The sequence below is a fragment of the Lolium rigidum genome, chromosome 1, assembly GCF_022539505.1.
Source record: "Lolium rigidum isolate FL_2022 chromosome 1, APGP_CSIRO_Lrig_0.1, whole genome shotgun sequence".
Classification (NCBI taxonomy): domain Eukaryota; kingdom Viridiplantae; phylum Streptophyta; class Magnoliopsida; order Poales; family Poaceae; genus Lolium; species Lolium rigidum.
The window spans coordinates 208,767,588-208,786,203 of NC_061508.1; the positions used below are offsets into that span (position 1 = coordinate 208,767,588).

At 46.4% G+C, this 18,616-nt stretch overlaps 1 protein-coding gene across 1 annotated transcript; it reads right to left on the minus strand.

The window, feature by feature from the left end:
• Positions 1-9,410: 9,410 nt before the first annotated feature.
• On the minus strand, positions 9,411-17,587 carry LOC124654530 (polyphenol oxidase I, chloroplastic-like). Its single transcript, XM_047193530.1, has 2 exons — positions 16,452-17,587; positions 9,411-10,237 (listed from the first exon to the last, which is right to left on the minus strand). The coding sequence occupies exons 1-2, from the start codon at positions 17,585-17,587 to the stop codon at positions 9,556-9,558; spliced, it is 1,818 nt and encodes a 605-aa protein (XP_047049486.1). The 3' UTR covers positions 9,411-9,555.
• Between the last annotated feature and the right edge of the window lie 1,029 nt (positions 17,588-18,616).

Sequence of the window (18,616 nt, forward strand, 5' to 3'; positions counted from 1 at the left end):
CGACACAAGGGGAGGTAAAGAATACTTATAAGCCTTAACAACTGAGTTGTCAATTGAGCTGCACCTGGAAAAGCACTAGTAACAGGGGTGATGTGAAAGGAGCAGTAATATGAGAGCAGTAGTAACAGTAACACAGCACCAGTAGCAGTAATATGAGAGCAATGGCACCAGAAAATAGTTGATACTACTTCCAATGACATGTAGAACAAGTATATGATGATGAGAGATGGACCGGGGTTCCCAGCGATCTACACTAGTGGTAACTCTCCAATAACAAGTAACAAGTGTTGGGTGAACAAATTACAGTTGGGCAATTGATAGGATTCAAAGCATTAAGTTAGAACATCCAGCTTATTAATCATGTAGGCATGTTTTCCATATATAGTCGTACGTGCTCGCAATGAGAAACTTGCACAACATCTTTTGTCCTACCAGCCGGTGGCAGCCGGGCCTCTAGGGAATCTACTGGAAATTAAGGTACTCCTTTAAATAGAGTACCGGAGCAAAGCATTAACACTTGGTGAAAACATGTGATCCTCACATCACCACCATCCCCTCCGGTTGTCCCGATTTCTGTCACTTCGGGGCCTTTGGTTCCGGACAGCGACATGTGCATACAACTTGTAGATACAATCTAAGCAATAAGTATAGAGCTTAAATCTAAGATCATGCCACTCGGGCCCTAGTGACAAGCATTAAGCATAACAAGATTGCAGCAACAATAACTTCACAAACTTTATAGATAGACTAATCATAATGTATCATCCATCGGATCCCAACAAACACAACACCGATTACATCAGATGGATCTCAATCATGTAAGGCAACTCATGAGACCATTGTATTGAAGTACATGGGATAGAGAGTACCAACTAGCTACTGCTAGAACCCGTAGTCCATGGGGGAACTACTCACGGAGCATGATGGAGGCGATGGCGTCGATGGAGATGGCTTCCGGGGCACTTCCCCGTCCCGGCAGGTGCCGGAACAGAGACTTCTGTCCCCCGAATTGGAGTTTCGCGATGGCGGCGGCGCCCCTGGAGTCTTTCTGGAGTTTCGTCAATTGGTATCGCGTTTTTAGGTCGAAAGGGCTTATATAGGCGAAGAGGCGGAGTCGGAGGGGCGCCAGGGTGCCCTCCCCATAGGTCGGCGCGGCCAGGGGCTGGCCCGCGCGGCCCTATGGTGTGGGGGCCCCAGGCCTCCCCTCTGACTCCCCTTCGGTGTCCTGGTGCGTCTCGGTGAATTATGATGTTTGGTCTTCGTTTCGTCGAATTCCGAGAATATTGCCCGAACAGCCTTTCCGGAACCAAAAACAGCAGAAAACGAGGACCGGCACCGTGGCATCTTGTTAATAGGTTAGTTCCGGAAAACGCATAAAATCATCATAAAGTGCAAGCAAAACATGTAAGTATTGTCATAAAACAAGCATGGAACATCAGAAATTATGGATACGTTGGAGACGTATCAGCATCCCCAAGCTTAGTTCCTACTCGCCCTCGAGTAGGTAAACGATAAAAAGAATAATTTATGTAGTGACATGCTACTTACATAACCTTGATCATACTATTACAAAGCATATGAGATGAATGAAGTGACTCAAGGCAATGATCTATAGTTGCTAACAAATAGATAACATATAGCAAAACTTTTCATGAAGAGTACTTTCAAGACAAGCATCAAAAAGCCTTGCACAAGAGTTAACTCATAAAGCAATAGATTCAAAGTAAAGGCATCGAAGCAACACAAAGGAAGATTTAAGTTTCAGCGGTTGCTTTCAACTTTCAACATGCATATCTCATGGATAATTGTCAACATAAAGTAATATAATAAGTGCAAATAAGCAAGTATGTAAGAATCAATGCACAGTTGACACAAGTGTTTGCTTCTAAGATGGAAGGAAGTAGGTAAACTGACTCAACATAAAGTAAAAGAATGGCCCTTCGCGAGAGGAAGCATTGATTGCTATATTTGTGCTAGAGCTTTGGTTTTGAAAACATAAAGAGAGCATAAAAGTAAAGTTTTGAGAGGTGTTTGTTGTTGTCAACGAATGGTAGTGGGCACTCTAACCCCCTTGCCAGACAAACCTTCAAAGAGCGGCTCCCATTTTATTTTTATTTTTGTGTGGCACTCCTTCCAACCTTTCTTTCACAAACCATGGCTAACCGAATCCTCGGGTGCCTGCCAACAATCTCATACCACGAAGGAGTGCCTTTTTATTTTAGTTTTATTATGATGACACTCCTCCCCACCTTTGCTTTCTCAAGCCATGGCTAACCGAATCCTTCGGGTGCCGTCCAACAATCACATACCATGGAGGAGTGTCTATTTTTGTTAATTAATTTGGGACTCGGGAATCCCATTGCCAGCTCTTTTTGCAAAGTTATTGGATAAGCGGATGAAGCCACTAGTCCATTGGTGAAAGTTGCCCAACAAGATTGAAAGATAAACACCACATACTTCCTCATGAGCTATTAAACATTGACACAAATCAGAGGTGATAAATTTTGAATTGTTTAAAGGTAGCACTCAAGCAATTTACTTTGGAATGGCGGAGAAATACCATGTAGTAGGTAGGTATGGTGGACACAAATGGCATAGTGGTTGGCTCAAGGTTTTGGATGCACGAGAAGCATTCCCTCTCGGTACAAGGCTTTGGGCTAGCAAGGTTATTCGAAGCAAACACAAGTATGAACCGGTACAACAAAACTTACATAAGAACATATTGCAAGCATTATAATACTCTACACTGTCTTCCTTGTTGCTCAAACACTTTTACCAGAAAATATCTAGACCTTAAGAGAGACCGATCATGCAAACCAATTTCAACAAGCTCTACAGTAGTTCTCCACTAATAGGTTTAAACTACATGAAAAAACTTAATCATGATCTACTTGAGAGCTCAAAACAATTGCCAAGTGTCAAATTATTCAAGACAATATGAGGCATTTTCTGTTTCCAACCAAATAACCATAAGTGATGTAGCTTCCAACTTTTATCATAGAACATTAAAAGTAAAACGAAGAACAAGTGTTCATATGAAAAAGCGGAGCGTGTCTCTCTCCCAAACAAGGATTGCTAGGATCCGATCTTATTCAAACAAAAACAAAAATAAAAGCACATAGACGCTCCAAGTAAAGCACATATGATGTGACCGAATAAAAATATAGTTTCAATAGAAGAAACCTGATAAGTTGATGAAGAAGGGGATGCCTTGGGCATCCCCAAGCTTAGACGCTTGAGTCTCCTTGAAATATTCAGGGATGAACCACGGGGGAATCCCCAAGCTTAGACTTTTCACTCTTCTTGATCATATATCATCTTGCTCTCTTGACCCTTGAAAACTTCCTTCACACCAAACTTCTCATAAACTTCATTAGAGGGGTTAGTACTCAAAAAAAATTAATCCACCTTGGCCCTGTAGTGACACATTGCAAGAACTCAATAAAACATTAGCTACAGCTCTCCACGTCTAGAAAGCCTTGCTTAAAGTCCACAAGAGACAATGCAAAAAACAGAGACAGAATCTGCCAAAACAGAACAGCCAGTAAAGACGAATTTTAAAGAGGTACTTCCGTTGCTCAAATCAGAAAACTCAAAACTAATGAAAGTTGCGTACATATCTGAGGAACATGCACGTAAATTGGAATAATTTTCTGAGTTACCTACAGAGAAAACAGCCCAGATCCGTGACAGATAAAAATCTGTTTCTGCGCAGAAATCCAAATCTAGTATCAACCTTCGATTAGAAGCTTCACTTGGCACAACATTGCAATAAAATAAAGATAAGGAGAGGTTGCTACAGTAGTAACAACTTCCAAGACACAACAAAACAGTAGCAAAATAAACACATGGGTTATCTCCCAAGAAGTTCTTTCTTTATAGCCATTAAGATGGGCTCAGCAGTTTTAATGATGCACTCGCAAGAAATAAGAGTTGAAGCAAAACAGAGCATCAAAAAGCAAATTCAAAACACATTTAAGTCTAACCCACTTCCTATGCATAGGAATCTTGTACACAAATAAATTCATGAAGAACAAAGTGATAAGCATAAGAAGATAAAACAAGAGTAACTTCAAAATTTTAAGCATATAGAGAGGTGTTTTAGCACCATGAAAATTTCTACAACTATATTTTCCTCTCTCATAATAATTTTCAGTATCTTCATGAACAAACTCAATAATATAACTATCACATATAGCATGCTTTTCATGATCCATAAACACATAATTTTTATCAAGCTCAAAAATAGTGCGATTAAAACTTTCAAACACACTTTTATCAATAATATAACAAGAAGGTTGATCAATCTCAAGAGGTATGGGACTCATAGATAATGTCAAGACCACTCCAATCCCATTTTCATTAGTAGTACAATTAATATTATCAAGTAACATAGGACCATCATCAAGAGCTTTATCATAAACATTTGCTACGCAAAATTCTTTAGTACCATGCATTTCGACATCAGGCACAAACAAAGCATTATCATAAGATTTATCAAAGTAGCATGGATTATCATAAATAACAGTAGCATAATTATTCTCACAAGTTTTACTCATAGGGAATATTTCAAGAGAATCCACAGGAACATAACATTCAACCTCCTTCGGTAAGCATGGAGGGCAATCAAATAGTGTAAGAGATAAAGAGTTACTCTCATTAGAAGATTGGCATGGGTAGCTAATCCATTCTTCCTCCTTTTGTTCATCACTCTCCTCTTCTTTTTCATCCAATGAGCTTTCAGGTTCATCAATTTCCTCCTCTTTTTCATCCAACGAGCTTTCAGGTTCATCAATTTCTTCTTCCATAGGTCCCTGCAAATTGTGAGTGCATTCTTGTGCATTAATGAGTCTCTCTTTATAATCAATGATATAAGGATTATCCGTGTAACTTTCATTGCAAAAATTAAGGATAGAAGAGACATAATCTTTAAGGTCCTTACAAACAACACAAGTTTCATAATTTTTAACCATGAAGGATTCTATCTCGGAGGCTCCCATAAATATGACAAATTGTTCTACCTCTTCAAACCCAAAATGAATATAGCTATTCCGATTATAGTTCTTAATTAAAAATTCCTCACTAAAGCCACATTGAAATTTAAGATGTTTAGTGTCCTGTTGAGAGCAACAGTTTATATCATGGCGTTTAAGCAAGATTTTAGCAATTGTATTCAATTTTTCTATCATAGCACTCATCACTTTTCCCGCTCTTGATTCTCTATAATTATTATAATATTCTATAAGCTCCAAGTAGGTTATGGGTTCTCCCATAACAGCAGTTTTTAATTTTTAGGTTTTTCAAATTTTTATGGATTTTTGGGTATATGAGAAAAGTAAAACAAGACAAAAAGAAACTAGACAAAAGTAAACTAAGAAAAATAAAACAAGACAGAAATAAACTAAGCACAAATAAACTAGGCAAAAGTAAACTAAGCAAAACAAAGTAAAACAAAATAAAAACAGAGAGAGAGGTAGAGTGTACTCCCCAGGTGAACTTATGAGTAGAGCTATGCCTCCCGGCAACGGCGCCAGAAAATAGTCTTGATAACCCACAAGTATAGGGGATCGCAACAGTCTTCGAGGGAAGTAAAACCCAAATTTATTGATTCGACACAAGGGGAGGTAAAGAATACTTATAAGCCTTAACAACTGAGTTGTCAATTCACCTGCACCTGGAAAAGCACTAGTAACAGGGGTGATGTGAAAGCAGCAGTAATATAAGAGCAGTAGTAACAGTAACACAGCAGCAGTAGCAGTAATATGAGAGCAATGGCACCAGAAAATAGTTGATACTACTTCCAATGACATGTAGAACAAGTATATGATGATGAGAGATGGACCGGGTTCCCAGCGATCTACACTAGTGGTAACTCTCCAATAACAAGTAACAGGTGTTGGGTGAACAAATTACAGTTGGGCAATTGATAGGATTCAAAGCATTAAGTTAGAACATCCAGCTTATTAATCATGTAGGCATGTTTTCCATATATAGTCGTACATGCTCGCAATGAGAAACTTGCACAACATCTTTTGTCCTACCAGCCGGTGGCAGCCGGGCCTCTAGGGAATCTACTGAAAATTAAGGTACTCCTTTTAATAGAGTACCGGAGCAAAGTATTAACACTTGGTGAAAACATGTGATCCTCACATCACCACCATCCCCTCCGGTTGTCCCGATTTCTGTCACTTCGGGGCCTTTGGTTCCGGACAGTGACATATGCATACAACTTGTAGATACAATCTAAGCAATAAGTATAGAGCTTAAATCTAAGATCATGCCATCGGGCCCTAGTGACAAGCATTAAGCATAACAAGATTGCAGCAACAATAACTTCACAAACTTTATAGATAGACTAATCATAATGTATCATCCATCGGATCCCAACAAACACAACACCGATTACATCAGATGGATCTCAATCATGTAAGGCAGCTCATGAGACCATTGTATTGAAGTACATGGGATAGAGAGTACCAACTAGCTACTTGCTAGAACCCGTAGTCCATGGGGGAACTACTCACGGAGCATGATGGAGGCGATGGCGTCGATGGAGATGGCTTCCGGGGCACTTCCCCGTCCCGGCAGGGTGCCGGAACAGAGACTTCTGTCCCCCGAATTGGAGTTTCGCGATGGCGGCGGCGCCCCTGGAGTCTTTCTGGAGTTTCGTCAATTGGTATCGCGTTTTTAGGTCGAAAGGGCTTATATAGGCGAAGAGGCGGAGTCGGAGGGGCGCCAGGGTGCCCTCCCCATAGGCCGGCGCGGCCAGGGGCTGGCCCGCGCGGCCCTATGGTGTGGGGGCCCCAGGCCTCCCCTCTGACTCCCCTTCGGTGTCCTGGTGCGTCTCGGTGAATTATGATGTTTGGTCTTCGTTTCGTCGAATTCCGAGAATATTGCCCGAACAGCCTTTCTGGAACCAAAAATAGCAGAAAACAGGAGCTGGCACTGTGGCATCTTGTTAATAGGTTAGTTCCGGAAAACGCATAAAATCATCATAAAGTGCAAGCAAAACATGTAAGTATTGTCATAAAACAAGCATGGAACATCAGAAATTATGGATACGTTGGAGACGTATCAGTCATCCTTATGTAATGCTACATGTTGTGTTTGCTGGGATCCGATGAATATTGTATACTTTGTTGAGGTCGATTATATATTCATGTCATATGTTATTTCTGATCTTGCATGCTCTCTGTTGCTAGTAGATACTCTGGCCAAGAAGATGCTTGTGACTTCAAGAGGGGGTATTTATGCTCGATAGTAGGTTCATGCCTCTAATAATCTGGGAGAGTGACAATAACTTCTAAGATTGTAGATGTGCTATTGCTACTAGGGAGAAAACAACAATGTTTTATCCAAGGGTAATTCTATTGTTTACTTTACACACAATGCGTAATGCGATAATTTGTTGCTTGCAACTTAATACTGAAAGGGGTTCGGACGATAACCAGAAGGTGGATTATTAGTCATAGACGCAGTTGGATTACGGTCTATGTATTATGTTGTAATGCCCAATAAAATATCATAGTAATCATCTTGTCATGTATGGTCGATATTCTATTAATTGTCCAGCTGTAATTTATTCACCCAACATGCTATTTATCTTTATGGAGAGACACTTCTAGTGAACTATGGGCCCGGTCCTTTCTTTTATATTGATACAATCATCATGTTCTGTTTACTTACTACAATTCATGTTCTCTTTAATTTCTGCAAATATCTCTTTCCACTCGATACGTCTAATCCTTTGTGTTCAGCAAACCAGTGAGATTGACAACCTCACTGCAAGTTGGGGCAAAGTACTTTGGTTGTGTTGTGTGCAGGTTCCACGTTGTTGCTGACGCCGGTAGTGCGCCCTGCCACTAGTCAGCTAGCAACACCTTCAGAAGTCACGCCTTTCTACTACTGGTCGATTACACCTTGATTTTATATTGAGGGAAAACTTGCTGCTGTGCTCATCACACCTTCCTCTTGTTGTTTCCCAACCGCTTCCACAACAACGCTCAGCAAGATTGTCCGGCGCCATCACCGGAGCACCATCAGGGACCAATGATCTTATTGCTATGGTGGGACATTTATATCTTAATGATTCCTATACTTGCACATGAAAATGACTCTAGGATCCATCATAAGTGGTGGTTCCGCCGAAACTTGACAAAATATTTACCATGTTGTGTAGAACTCTAATGCTAGTAAATTCATGCCGCCCTCGGGAACACTTGTCTCATATGAGCACACGCACTTGAGCTTGCCCTCTTGTTACATAGAGGATTGGCCTTTCTCTCATGTTGAGAGCATTTACATATTGCTATTTATTTTCCATATTTTATTTTATTGCAAATTATACACTCAAAACACCAAAAACTACTGCATCTTTATTATTGTTTGCTTGTCAATTCCGCTAACAAATGCCTTCAGCTCCTCGTGGGTTCGACAACTTTTCCTATTGAAAAGTACTACAATTGATATCCTATACTTGGGAGCAATCAATCATGCGTCGCTGTGCTGTGAGGAATGCTCGTCCTCTGCATCTAACGGCACAAGGTCGACGCAACCAAAAGTGGATTGGCAGGGAGGCATGGTGCAGAGGTGGGTAGGCCTCCGGAGGGAAGAGTGAGCGACGCATTTTATAGGCGAGGAGGTAAACGGCGCGAAGATTTTGATTTCACATTTCGAGCGAAATCAGTGAACTTGCAGGAACATTTCACGACCAAAATATTTGCAAACTATTTTGTAGACAAAAACCGTTTGCATGGGTAGCTGACACCGGCATACGATTCTCTTTGAACATACCGTTTTGTGATAGTTCGTGGTGTACGTATTTGGAAGCCACAACATTGCAGCCCATCTCCTCCACCATCTGAGGGGCTTCTTCGCCACCAGAGGGACCTTCTCCGCCACCGGAGGGGTCTGGCTCTAAACGGCGACGCTGCGCCGGCGGGTACTGCGCGACACATGAGAGGCGAGGGGTCTTCTTAGTGCGAACCATGATGAAGTGAATTGCTACCATAATGGTGGGATGTGCCAAACATTGCGGCGGCGGGAAGGTTTCTGTAGCACGGCCGAGGAAGCCGACTCTTCGGTGATGCGTGGCATGCCGGAGGAAGGCATAGAGTCCACGCGTCGACCGAAAGTTAGACACATGACTTTTACATATTGTACCGTTTGAGGGCCGTAGAGGAGAAGAGACGTGCAAGATTAAAAAATCGTCGCAAAATGATGTTAGCCGTAGTCGTGTGAGATGAAGGTCCTATACGATGATCCTTGTTTCTGAACGATTCGTTTGTGAACTTTTCCTGAGATGAAGGTCCTATACGATGATCCTTGTATCTGAACGATTCGTTTGTGAACTTTTCCTGATGGTTTGGAAATGACTTCGTGTGCATTATGCATTCGTATGGGTTTGCGAGGAAACCAAGCACATGATTCGTGTTTTGGCGTCCAGCGGGTTCGACAGCATAGCATAGGGAAAGGTCTTTCCATGTATCACGGGGGTTCTTAATAAGCCTAGTAGTGATATCTAGCTAGCTAACTTGATCACCCACACCGCAGGTCCTATTCGAGGAGCTCAACGCGCACGTCGTCGACGACGACCTTCTCGCCGGCGACCGGGATGAGCGTGACGTCCAGCAGCCGGTCCCGGCCGCACCCGAGGTCCTCGACGAGCTCACGCAGCGCGAACCGGTACGCCAGCTTCAAGCTCCCCATGCTGCCGCGGCCACCGCCGTCGCCGCCCCCGTGCGGCAGGTTCACGAAGCTCCCGGCGAACTCACTGTTCTGCGGCCCCACCCGCGCTTCCTGGCCTTTCGGCACGTTGACGAGCACGTCAAACTTGGCGTACTCGCAAGGGTCGATCGTGACGTCCACCACCAGCACCTCCGGAGCCTTCTTGCTGCTGCCACCGCCGGCACGGGCCTTCTCCGGCCTCTCCGCCGTCACGTACTTCTTCTCGCCATTCTTTAGAGCCACGGGAAAGGAGGTTGCAGCAGCAGGCACGCTCGGCTTGGCTCCCGATCTCTCTATGCCGGCCGCAGGCGTGGGCCGCTTGTCCTGCCACTCCAGCGTCTCCTTCTCCTCGTACGCGTACCCGAGCCTGCCGGCGTCGAGGACGTCGCGGATCCTGATGCGCACGGGGCGCCTCTTCTCGTCGTAGAACACGAAGCCGGTGTCGAGCCACTGGGCAGCGCTAGCGCCGACGAAGTTCTCGTTTCCGAGCGCCGCGGTCCAGAGGTGCCACCACTAGTGGAAAACGGGGCAATAGGCCCGGTCCATTTGGGCCTTTAGACCCGGTTCCCGAACCGGGACCAACTAGGCGGGACTAAAGGGGGTACCCTTTAGTCCCGGTTCAAAGATAAACCGGGCCTAAAGGCCTCAACACGTGGTGCGACCAGGGAGCTCCCGCTGGAAGGGCTTTGGTCCCGGTTCGTGGTACGAACCGGGCCTATGTTTCTCTGCCGCGGCAGAGAATTGCTATTTCTCTGCCGCGGCACAGATTTGGGCTGTACCAGCGTTTCTCTGCCGCGGCAGAGAAACAGTCTGTTTCCCTTGCCGCGGCAGAGTTTCAGCAATGCATATCTATATCATTCAAGAAACCACAAAAAATCGTCATGAATATATATAGACATCGTCAACAGTAGACGACATAGTCAACACAGTACACGTAATGCATGCATATTTACAATACAACTTTTCCTGAACGAATATCCTCCGCCGTCACGATCTTCCGATAGTGCTCTCCACCTGGGGTAAGGACCTCGGTAATAAAGAATCCCGCGATTTCCTCTTGAATTGCTTTTATTTGATCCGCTGTTATGAGAGTGTCCCGCAGGCGTGTCATCTATATTTAAAAAAGGAGATCAATATATGAATGGAACTCAATACAATAGATGGTACTAATTAAGATTAATTGTGAAAATTTGTTATCGTACACGAGTGTGGTGTATTTGGGGATCCCCACCCTTGGGACAGGCCATGTCACGCATGAAGGTGCGGACGTAGTATCCACATAAGTTATTCCCTTGTTCCTGCCTCATACACTTTACGAAAAAATAGTTCGATCAAACTAATAATCAAGCATCGTATTGAAAGTAAATATCATATATAAAGTTTCACGGACATAGCTATATATATAGTACTACTTACAGGGTAATCTCTAAATGTAAGCTCCGGTTTCCACCATTCACCCGGAACAGTATTGATGAACCGTTTCCAAGCCCTGCCCGGCAAAAAATAATGAGTAAATGAGTAATTGATTAGTTGATGATATCTTCGAATTAGAGCAGATGAAGATGCCAATACGAAATTGATTGAAACTACCTCCGGAGGATGGCAGCCATGTCCGCCCATTCCGCATATTCTGTACGTTTCGAGTCCATGACGTTTACGACTCCAAGGTGAAGATCAATGATTAGGAGAATAAAATGGAAACTGCACAAGCATAGCTCAATGATTACGAGAATAAAGTGGAAGATGCACAAGCATAATGTATGTTATATATAACACTCACTTGAAGTTGTAGGGAAAGAATATATCCTCTTTGTCTGCTTGCTTCTCTAAAAACATTACGATGTTGTCCTCTGTGTCCTTGGCGAAGTCTCGAACCGTAACTTCATGAACTGTGTTTGGGTCTATGAACCCCAGCGGTAGGAGCTTGCCTCTTTTGTATTCCAACTTCTTCATTCTGCATAATTAAATGTATAGCGTACACAAAGAATATAATGAGGATAATTGTTAGTGCAAATGAATGAGCTACAAACTTAATTACACAAATAAATCACTTACAGGCAGTAGCAACTGATGACAGCTTTGTCGAGGGCGTCTTGATTGAATAACTGAAACAGTTCGCATAACTCAAGGTTTATCTCGTCTTCCCCCCGGAAGTAATGCTCATCTCTAAGATACACCGTGAGGTAGGTTTCACATCTTCGACAGGCTTTCAGGTACCAGTCATGCAACCTTCGCATCTGAGTCCCTAGACGCGCGAGCTCGCCAGGTTTGACGAGATCTTTTCCGTATCTATACGTGTTTACCACTTGAGCCGTTGGATAGTAATCTTCGTACTCAACCGATGCTCCCCGAGCTCTAGCCGCCCGTTCGATCATCGATGCCGTCTCCGGATCATGATATGGCTCCACGATGAAGTGGGGTACGGCCTGAATGTCCTGCTGTCCAAGCTGGGCGACTTTTTTGCTTCTTTGCTCGCTCTAGAGGACTGTCCAAGAGAGCGGTCATAATCAGCTCTCGGCTCAGGTCTCTTCATTCTCGTCTCGGCAAAGTGCTTCACCGTCTCGCGGTCGAATAAACACCTTCTTCGGCGCAAGAAACGCCTTTTGCTCTTCGATCTGCTCATGTGGTAACAACTCCGGAGTCCGTGCCCTCATTGGAGTTGATGATCTCTTCGGAGCTGTAGGAGGTGCCGCGGACAGCTTCCTCTTTTGCTTAAGTGGAGGCGGCGGAGTCTCCCGACGAGGAGGAGGAGGAGGCGGCGGAGTATTTTCACGCGGAGCAGACTGGTCATGGATAGGGGAATCATCATCGCGCACGGGAGAATCATCACGCGGAGGAGACTCGGGTGGCGGAGGAGGCGGAGGTGGCATGCTTGTTGGCTTCTCACCTGGAAACACAATGTTCTCCTTCCGCCATTGCACGGTGGTTCTACGGGCTTCTCCCAGTTCTTTGATTTCCCCATCTTCACCTGCAGGGTGCTCAAGCACCAACCCCTCATAAGCGCTCATCACTTCATCCACCATCACAACAGCAAAGTCGTCTTGGACCGAACGGCAATGGTAAGACCTTGTAGGTAAGAGGATGCCGACCGCCGCCTTGAAGGATAGGTTGAAAACTTTAACATGCAGCTCACAAGGACGGCTCTCGGTGAGATCATCCACGGGGGTAGCGAGGAGGCTCGACCACCTGGTCATCATCATCATCATTATCCACTCGCCGAGAGGAAGCCACGCTGCTTTTCCGGTGTGGTTGAGATTGCGGCGGGGCGATGGCATTGAGCAGTGCGGGATCTACAGCCTGCCCCCGAGCCATCCGAGATGTAAGTACTTGGGTTACCATGCTTAATTGGGCTTGCATGGTGCTCATACCCTCCTCTAAGTTAGCCGGGCGGTCTGTTTCCCTTGCCTTCCTCCTCTCATGGCTTTTATCGGAAATCTCTTCCTTTCCGCGAGAAAGCCATACTTCCACGGAACGGAGCCTCGCTGTGCCTCGTGTTCGTCCGCCGTGTTCTTTGTTCCCAAGGGCGCGTGTCAGCTCATCGTTCTCTCTTTCGGGCTGGAACAACCCCGCCTCCACGTCCCTATGTGCTTTTTCCAGGGCATCAATGGGAACCTTCGGATGAGCTTTCTTATAGATGCACTTCCCCGTTTCCGGATCCAACGTTCCCCCAATCCCGTAGAACCACTCCTTGCACCGTTCGATCCAACCGTGTGTCCCTAATCTGATCCCTTTACTCGGTCGGTTCCGCCTCAGCTGCTCGCCACTTAGGACGGTTAGCCCTGTATCCACCTGGACCCAGAATTTGGTGATATAGCTTCAACGCAGCATTTGCCTTATTTATTTCCGACCTTCTCTTAAATTCTTCGACTCCGTGCTTGTACTTCACGAATTCTTCCCAGTGAGTTTTTACCTTCTCATTGTCCGGAGTCTTCTTTATCTTGATAAGGCGGCGCAATCTTTTCTTGTGGCTCTTGAATAGTTCGGCCATCTTCTTCTTGCCAAACTCGCGGAGGGCCTGCTCCATCTTGGCCTTTTCAGCGTCACCCCCTCTTCGGGTACTATGTTGAAATGTGACATGAGCTTGTCCATAATGCTGTTTTTGGCTACATCATCGATATAAAGACCTTGACCTTCTTCCTCTGCAGACAGCACTAGTCCCTTCGGCTTGTGCCATTCTCGAACGGTGATCGGGACGTGGTCCCTAACAAGCACTCCGCATTGAGCTATAAATGCCTTTGCACCTTTCTCCGGAGCAATCGGTTTACCATCATTTTCGATGTGGGTGATGTCGTGCCTAACACCGTCATCCAACTTTTTGGCCGGGCCTCGCTTCCTCGACTTTACGGAACAAGTGCTCGATCCGGAGGGCTAAAAAAGAAATAATTCATAGTCGGTACAATTTAATTAGTTAATGCATCTAGTCGATCAACAGCGGCTTAATTAGTTTATATACCTCGGTGATAACTACAGTTCGGGAGCCATTATGATGATCTTGTTCCTCACCGGCGCCACTAGGATCTTCTTCCTCAATATTCTCCGCTCCCTCACCGGAGTCATTCAAATAAGTTGCGGTGACATCGTCACCGCCATCATCTGGAATAACGTCGTCGTCGCGATCATCCGAGTACCGTTTGCTATGAGTTCCTCCATGAAATTTTCTTGAATTTCATCTCTCTCCATGCTTTCTACAACGACCTGCAAGCTATACATAGGAACCATCATATGATCAAATTAAGGATAATTGCAGAAAACTGAAAAAATGGAGTTACATATGTGTAGTTCTTAACTAAGGATCGATAATATAGTGCTAAAAGCAGATAGTGCAGTTACATGCATACATAGATCGGGTTCATGTTTATTTAACCCTAATACATATCAATCACTACTACAACCACTCAACCGCGCAGACCGGGTCCTAGAGGGCGCCGACCGGGTCCTGAGCCGCGCTGGGTGTGCCCCCAAAGCCACGGAACAACAACGGGAGCATAGCTAACATGAGATCCCCGCATAACGCTCCATCCGGTCCTATACATGTTGTCTAACGCGTACATGTAACGGCGAACGTGCTCGTCCTCCGCCGCAATGCGCTGAGCTACCTCCTCTGCGGGGCCGGCTCCCTCCGAAACGACCGTGGCCCATAAGACCTCCACCAAAGAATATCCGGGTCGACAACGGGACCCGGATTCCGCACCAAGGTGCGCGACCCGGAAGCTAAGACCTCCCGGTGCCACCCCGGCGGAGCCCGGTCCCGGACCTCCCCCATCTGCTCCATCTCCTCTAGAAGAGTCGGACCACGGCCCGCCGGCTGCCGCTGTCGCGGCGGCATCGTAGCTACGAAAACAAATCATATATGTACTAATATAAATAAAAAACATGATATTGTGCTAAATAAAAAACTTCACTACTTTTGTACTAACGCCGCGTTCCACGACCCCGAATCGATCGATCCGGATCGGGGGTCGGGAACGACAGCGGGAGCGGTAGCGGGAATTGAATGACCCTGTTATGGGTGCGTCGGCAGGGGCGCCGGCAGTACCGGCACGGTCTAAGTTGTCGGCGCTCCTCCTCGCTCGCTCTTTCTCTATTTCGCGACCCTAAGTCTATGTCGCGGCGGCATCGCTACGGACTCGGCACCGCCACGGTCTAAGTTGTCGGCGCGCGCGGGGGGCGGCGCCGACACAAATGAATCTATTTTGTAACTTAATTTTCTAACTTTTTTCTAACTAATTTTACTAACTTTTTCTAACTAATTTTACTAACACTAACTAACTAATTTTTCTATCTTTTCTCTAACTAATTTTACTAACACTAATTTTACTAACACTAATTTTACTAACACCTAACACATTAACTAATTTTACTAACACACCTAATACTAACAATAATCTAACAATTTCTAAAAATCTAACAATTTCTAATACTAACAATAATCCAAAATTTCTACAAATCTAAAAATCTAACAATTTCTAATACTAACAATAATCTAACAATCTAAAAAACTAAAAAAAAGGGTGTGGCTCCATGTTTACGGTATTCTTGCAGTCCACACATGGACAATACATGAAGCCACCATGTTTGTTTGCCTCCGCCACGGCCATAAAATTATCCAGGCCCGCAGTGAACTCGTCAAACCGTCGGTCAATGTACATCCATTGCCGATTCATCTGCATGATATAATTAAGCTGGTCAAAACCATTACAGAACATCACGATGTATATATACACATGCATTTTATCAATTGCAGATGAAAAGGATAAAGTTGTTAATCTCGATGAAGAAGAAAAAAGCAAGTTAAGTGTGGCTTGATTTGTGTAAACTCAAGTGGCAAATCCTCTTAAGCATTTCATCGAACACCTCTTGTGCATGTGAAGAAGAGAGGAGAGCAATACACCCTCTTGTGAAGATAGTGAAAAAATGGCTAAGTGTGGCTCACACTTGGGCAGGGGCAAGGTTATATAGCCGAGGGGGGCCTTTGGACCCGGTTTGTCATACAAACCGGGACTAAAGGGTTCCCCGAGCTGACACGGCCTGCCGCGGCCTGCGGGTGGACCCTTTGGACCCGGTTTATATGACAAACCGGGTCCAAAGGCCGCTACAGGACAGGCGCCAGCGGGTGGGGTCGTCCTGGGAAGAAACGAACCGGGTCCAATGGGGGCATTGGACCCGGTTTGGTTCAGCAGTGGGTCATTTGCTTGGGACCAAAGGCCTCTTCTCCACTAGTGCACAGGCGGTCGACGTTGGCGTGGTGCGAGTAGAAGACAGGGTCGCGCCCCGCCGTGCCGAGCACCCCCATGTCCTCCCCCTTGTTGGCGGCCAGCGGGTCGCCCAGCCAGATGTGGACCGCGGTGTGCGCCGCGTTCTCCAGCGACCCGGGGGACATGACGCGCGCGGCGCAGAACTTGTCGCCGTGGAACTGCGCCGCCGTGTCCACGGCCATCTGGCGGTAGATGTTGCAGAGGTTCGTCGCCTTCAGGCAGGCGTCGTCGCTGCAAACAGGAAGATCGTTCTGCTTCCCCGGACCCAGGTTGAGGTCAATGACGGCGTCGACGTGCTCCCGGTTGCGCTTGGCGTCGTACAGCGGCGAGGACTCGTTGTTGAAAATCGCCGGCAGGATCATGCCGTCGGGCGAGTCCCAGTTCCAGTACGGCAGCGCGAAGGCGCTGTCGCCGACGAGCTCGCCGATGATCCGCTCGAAGAAGTAGATGTACATCCGGTGCCACGGCGCGAAGATGGACGAGAAGTGCACGTCGAAATCGATCTCCGTGGCCGGGCTCCCAGCACCAGCAGCCGCCGTCGCGGTCACCTTGTAGTGGAAGTTGCAGTAGGCCTCGTGGATGGCCGCCTGTCGCTTGAAGCTGCGTGGGTCGTCGGTGCCGTCCAGATCTTTCATCATGCGGATGCCGGCCTCGTACTTCTTCACGTATTCCTCGTCGGCGGCGACGAGGTGCGCGGGCCGACGCACGCGCAGGGGGGCGTTTGGCGGTGGGAGCGCGGCGAAGTCGACGACGTCCTCGGGGCGGAACGCGCCTGGGCACTGGAAGCCGTCGGCCGAAACGCACTTGATGACCTCGTTGGTTATCGGCGGAGTGAGACACACGGCCGGCACGGTGTCGTCAGCGGCCAGCGCCGCGAGGCCGAGGTTGCTTGTGGTGGCAGCGGCGAATCCGGTGAGTGCGAGGAGCACGTCCCGGCGGTCGATATTGTGGTGTACCAGGGTGTCGTCATCGCCGGCGCCGGCATTACCTGCCCAGACTTTGCAAGACGAGCGACGGCGGACGTGTTTGGTCTTGAATCGCTTTCTTAGAGGAAGGCATGCAGAGGCGGCAGCTGTTAAGTTGCAGGTGAAGCCAGGGCTCGCCATGACGGGGATACGAACGGAGCCATGGAATAATTAACTGTATATATAGAGAGGGGTGTGCCTATGTCTCAGGGCTATTGCTCCGGTGTCCCCCCTCTAAACTTTGTTCTATTTAGACGGGCTAGGATCTACTGATACCCCTTCGTAGGTTGACTTAACATGTGTGTTTGGTTCATGGGCAAACATGTACAAGATGGGATGGGATAAAATATGTTTAATTAACAATTAATAGAAAAAGTTAAATATGCCATTAACACACCGGTTAATATGTAATTAACGGGTCCTTTTCCCTTTGTGGTGGAGGCCGGACCTAGCGGGCGGCCGCCTACCCGTGCCTAGCAAGGTCACTACCCGCACATATTTAGCGAGGCCGTTTCTGTCGACTGGGTGTGGCGCAGACGTAGCAAGCTCGTTGCTCGCCACGCCATGGAGGCCGCCGCCGTCGAGCTAGGGAGCCACGTTGAAAATCAAGCTCGCCGCTTACCGCGCCCTGGAGGCCGCCGATGTCGAGCTGGGGAGCCACGTGGAAAAGCAAGCCCACCGCTCGCCGTGACATGGTGGCCGCCGCTGAGCTGGGGAGCCACACATACGACGGTGGCAGGTGTCGGAGTCGCGTCGACGACCATGGATTCTCAGGCGGCTAATGAGATTAGTCATGAAATTCACGGATCATATGGTCCAGCCTTTCTCAGAAATATTCGGCTTTTGGGATGGGATCATCCATATTTTCTGGTCACGAACCAAACACACGTTTACCACCTGAACGTCGTTCGCAGGGGGGACACCGGAGCACAGCCCATGTCTCAGTTGACTCTTAAGTCTCAGTCAACTCAGAAAAGTGTAACTACAGTTTAAAGAAAAATGTAACTCTGTACAGTTGCACATTTCTGTCGAAAAAGTGCAATTGCACTTTTTTAACAGAAAAATGCAACTCAAAGCACATTTTTGTAAGTGACTTAGATTTAAGAAAATCTCAGTTGACTGAGACATAGCAAAACCGTATAGAGAGAGTTCAAGAGTGAATTTCCGTTT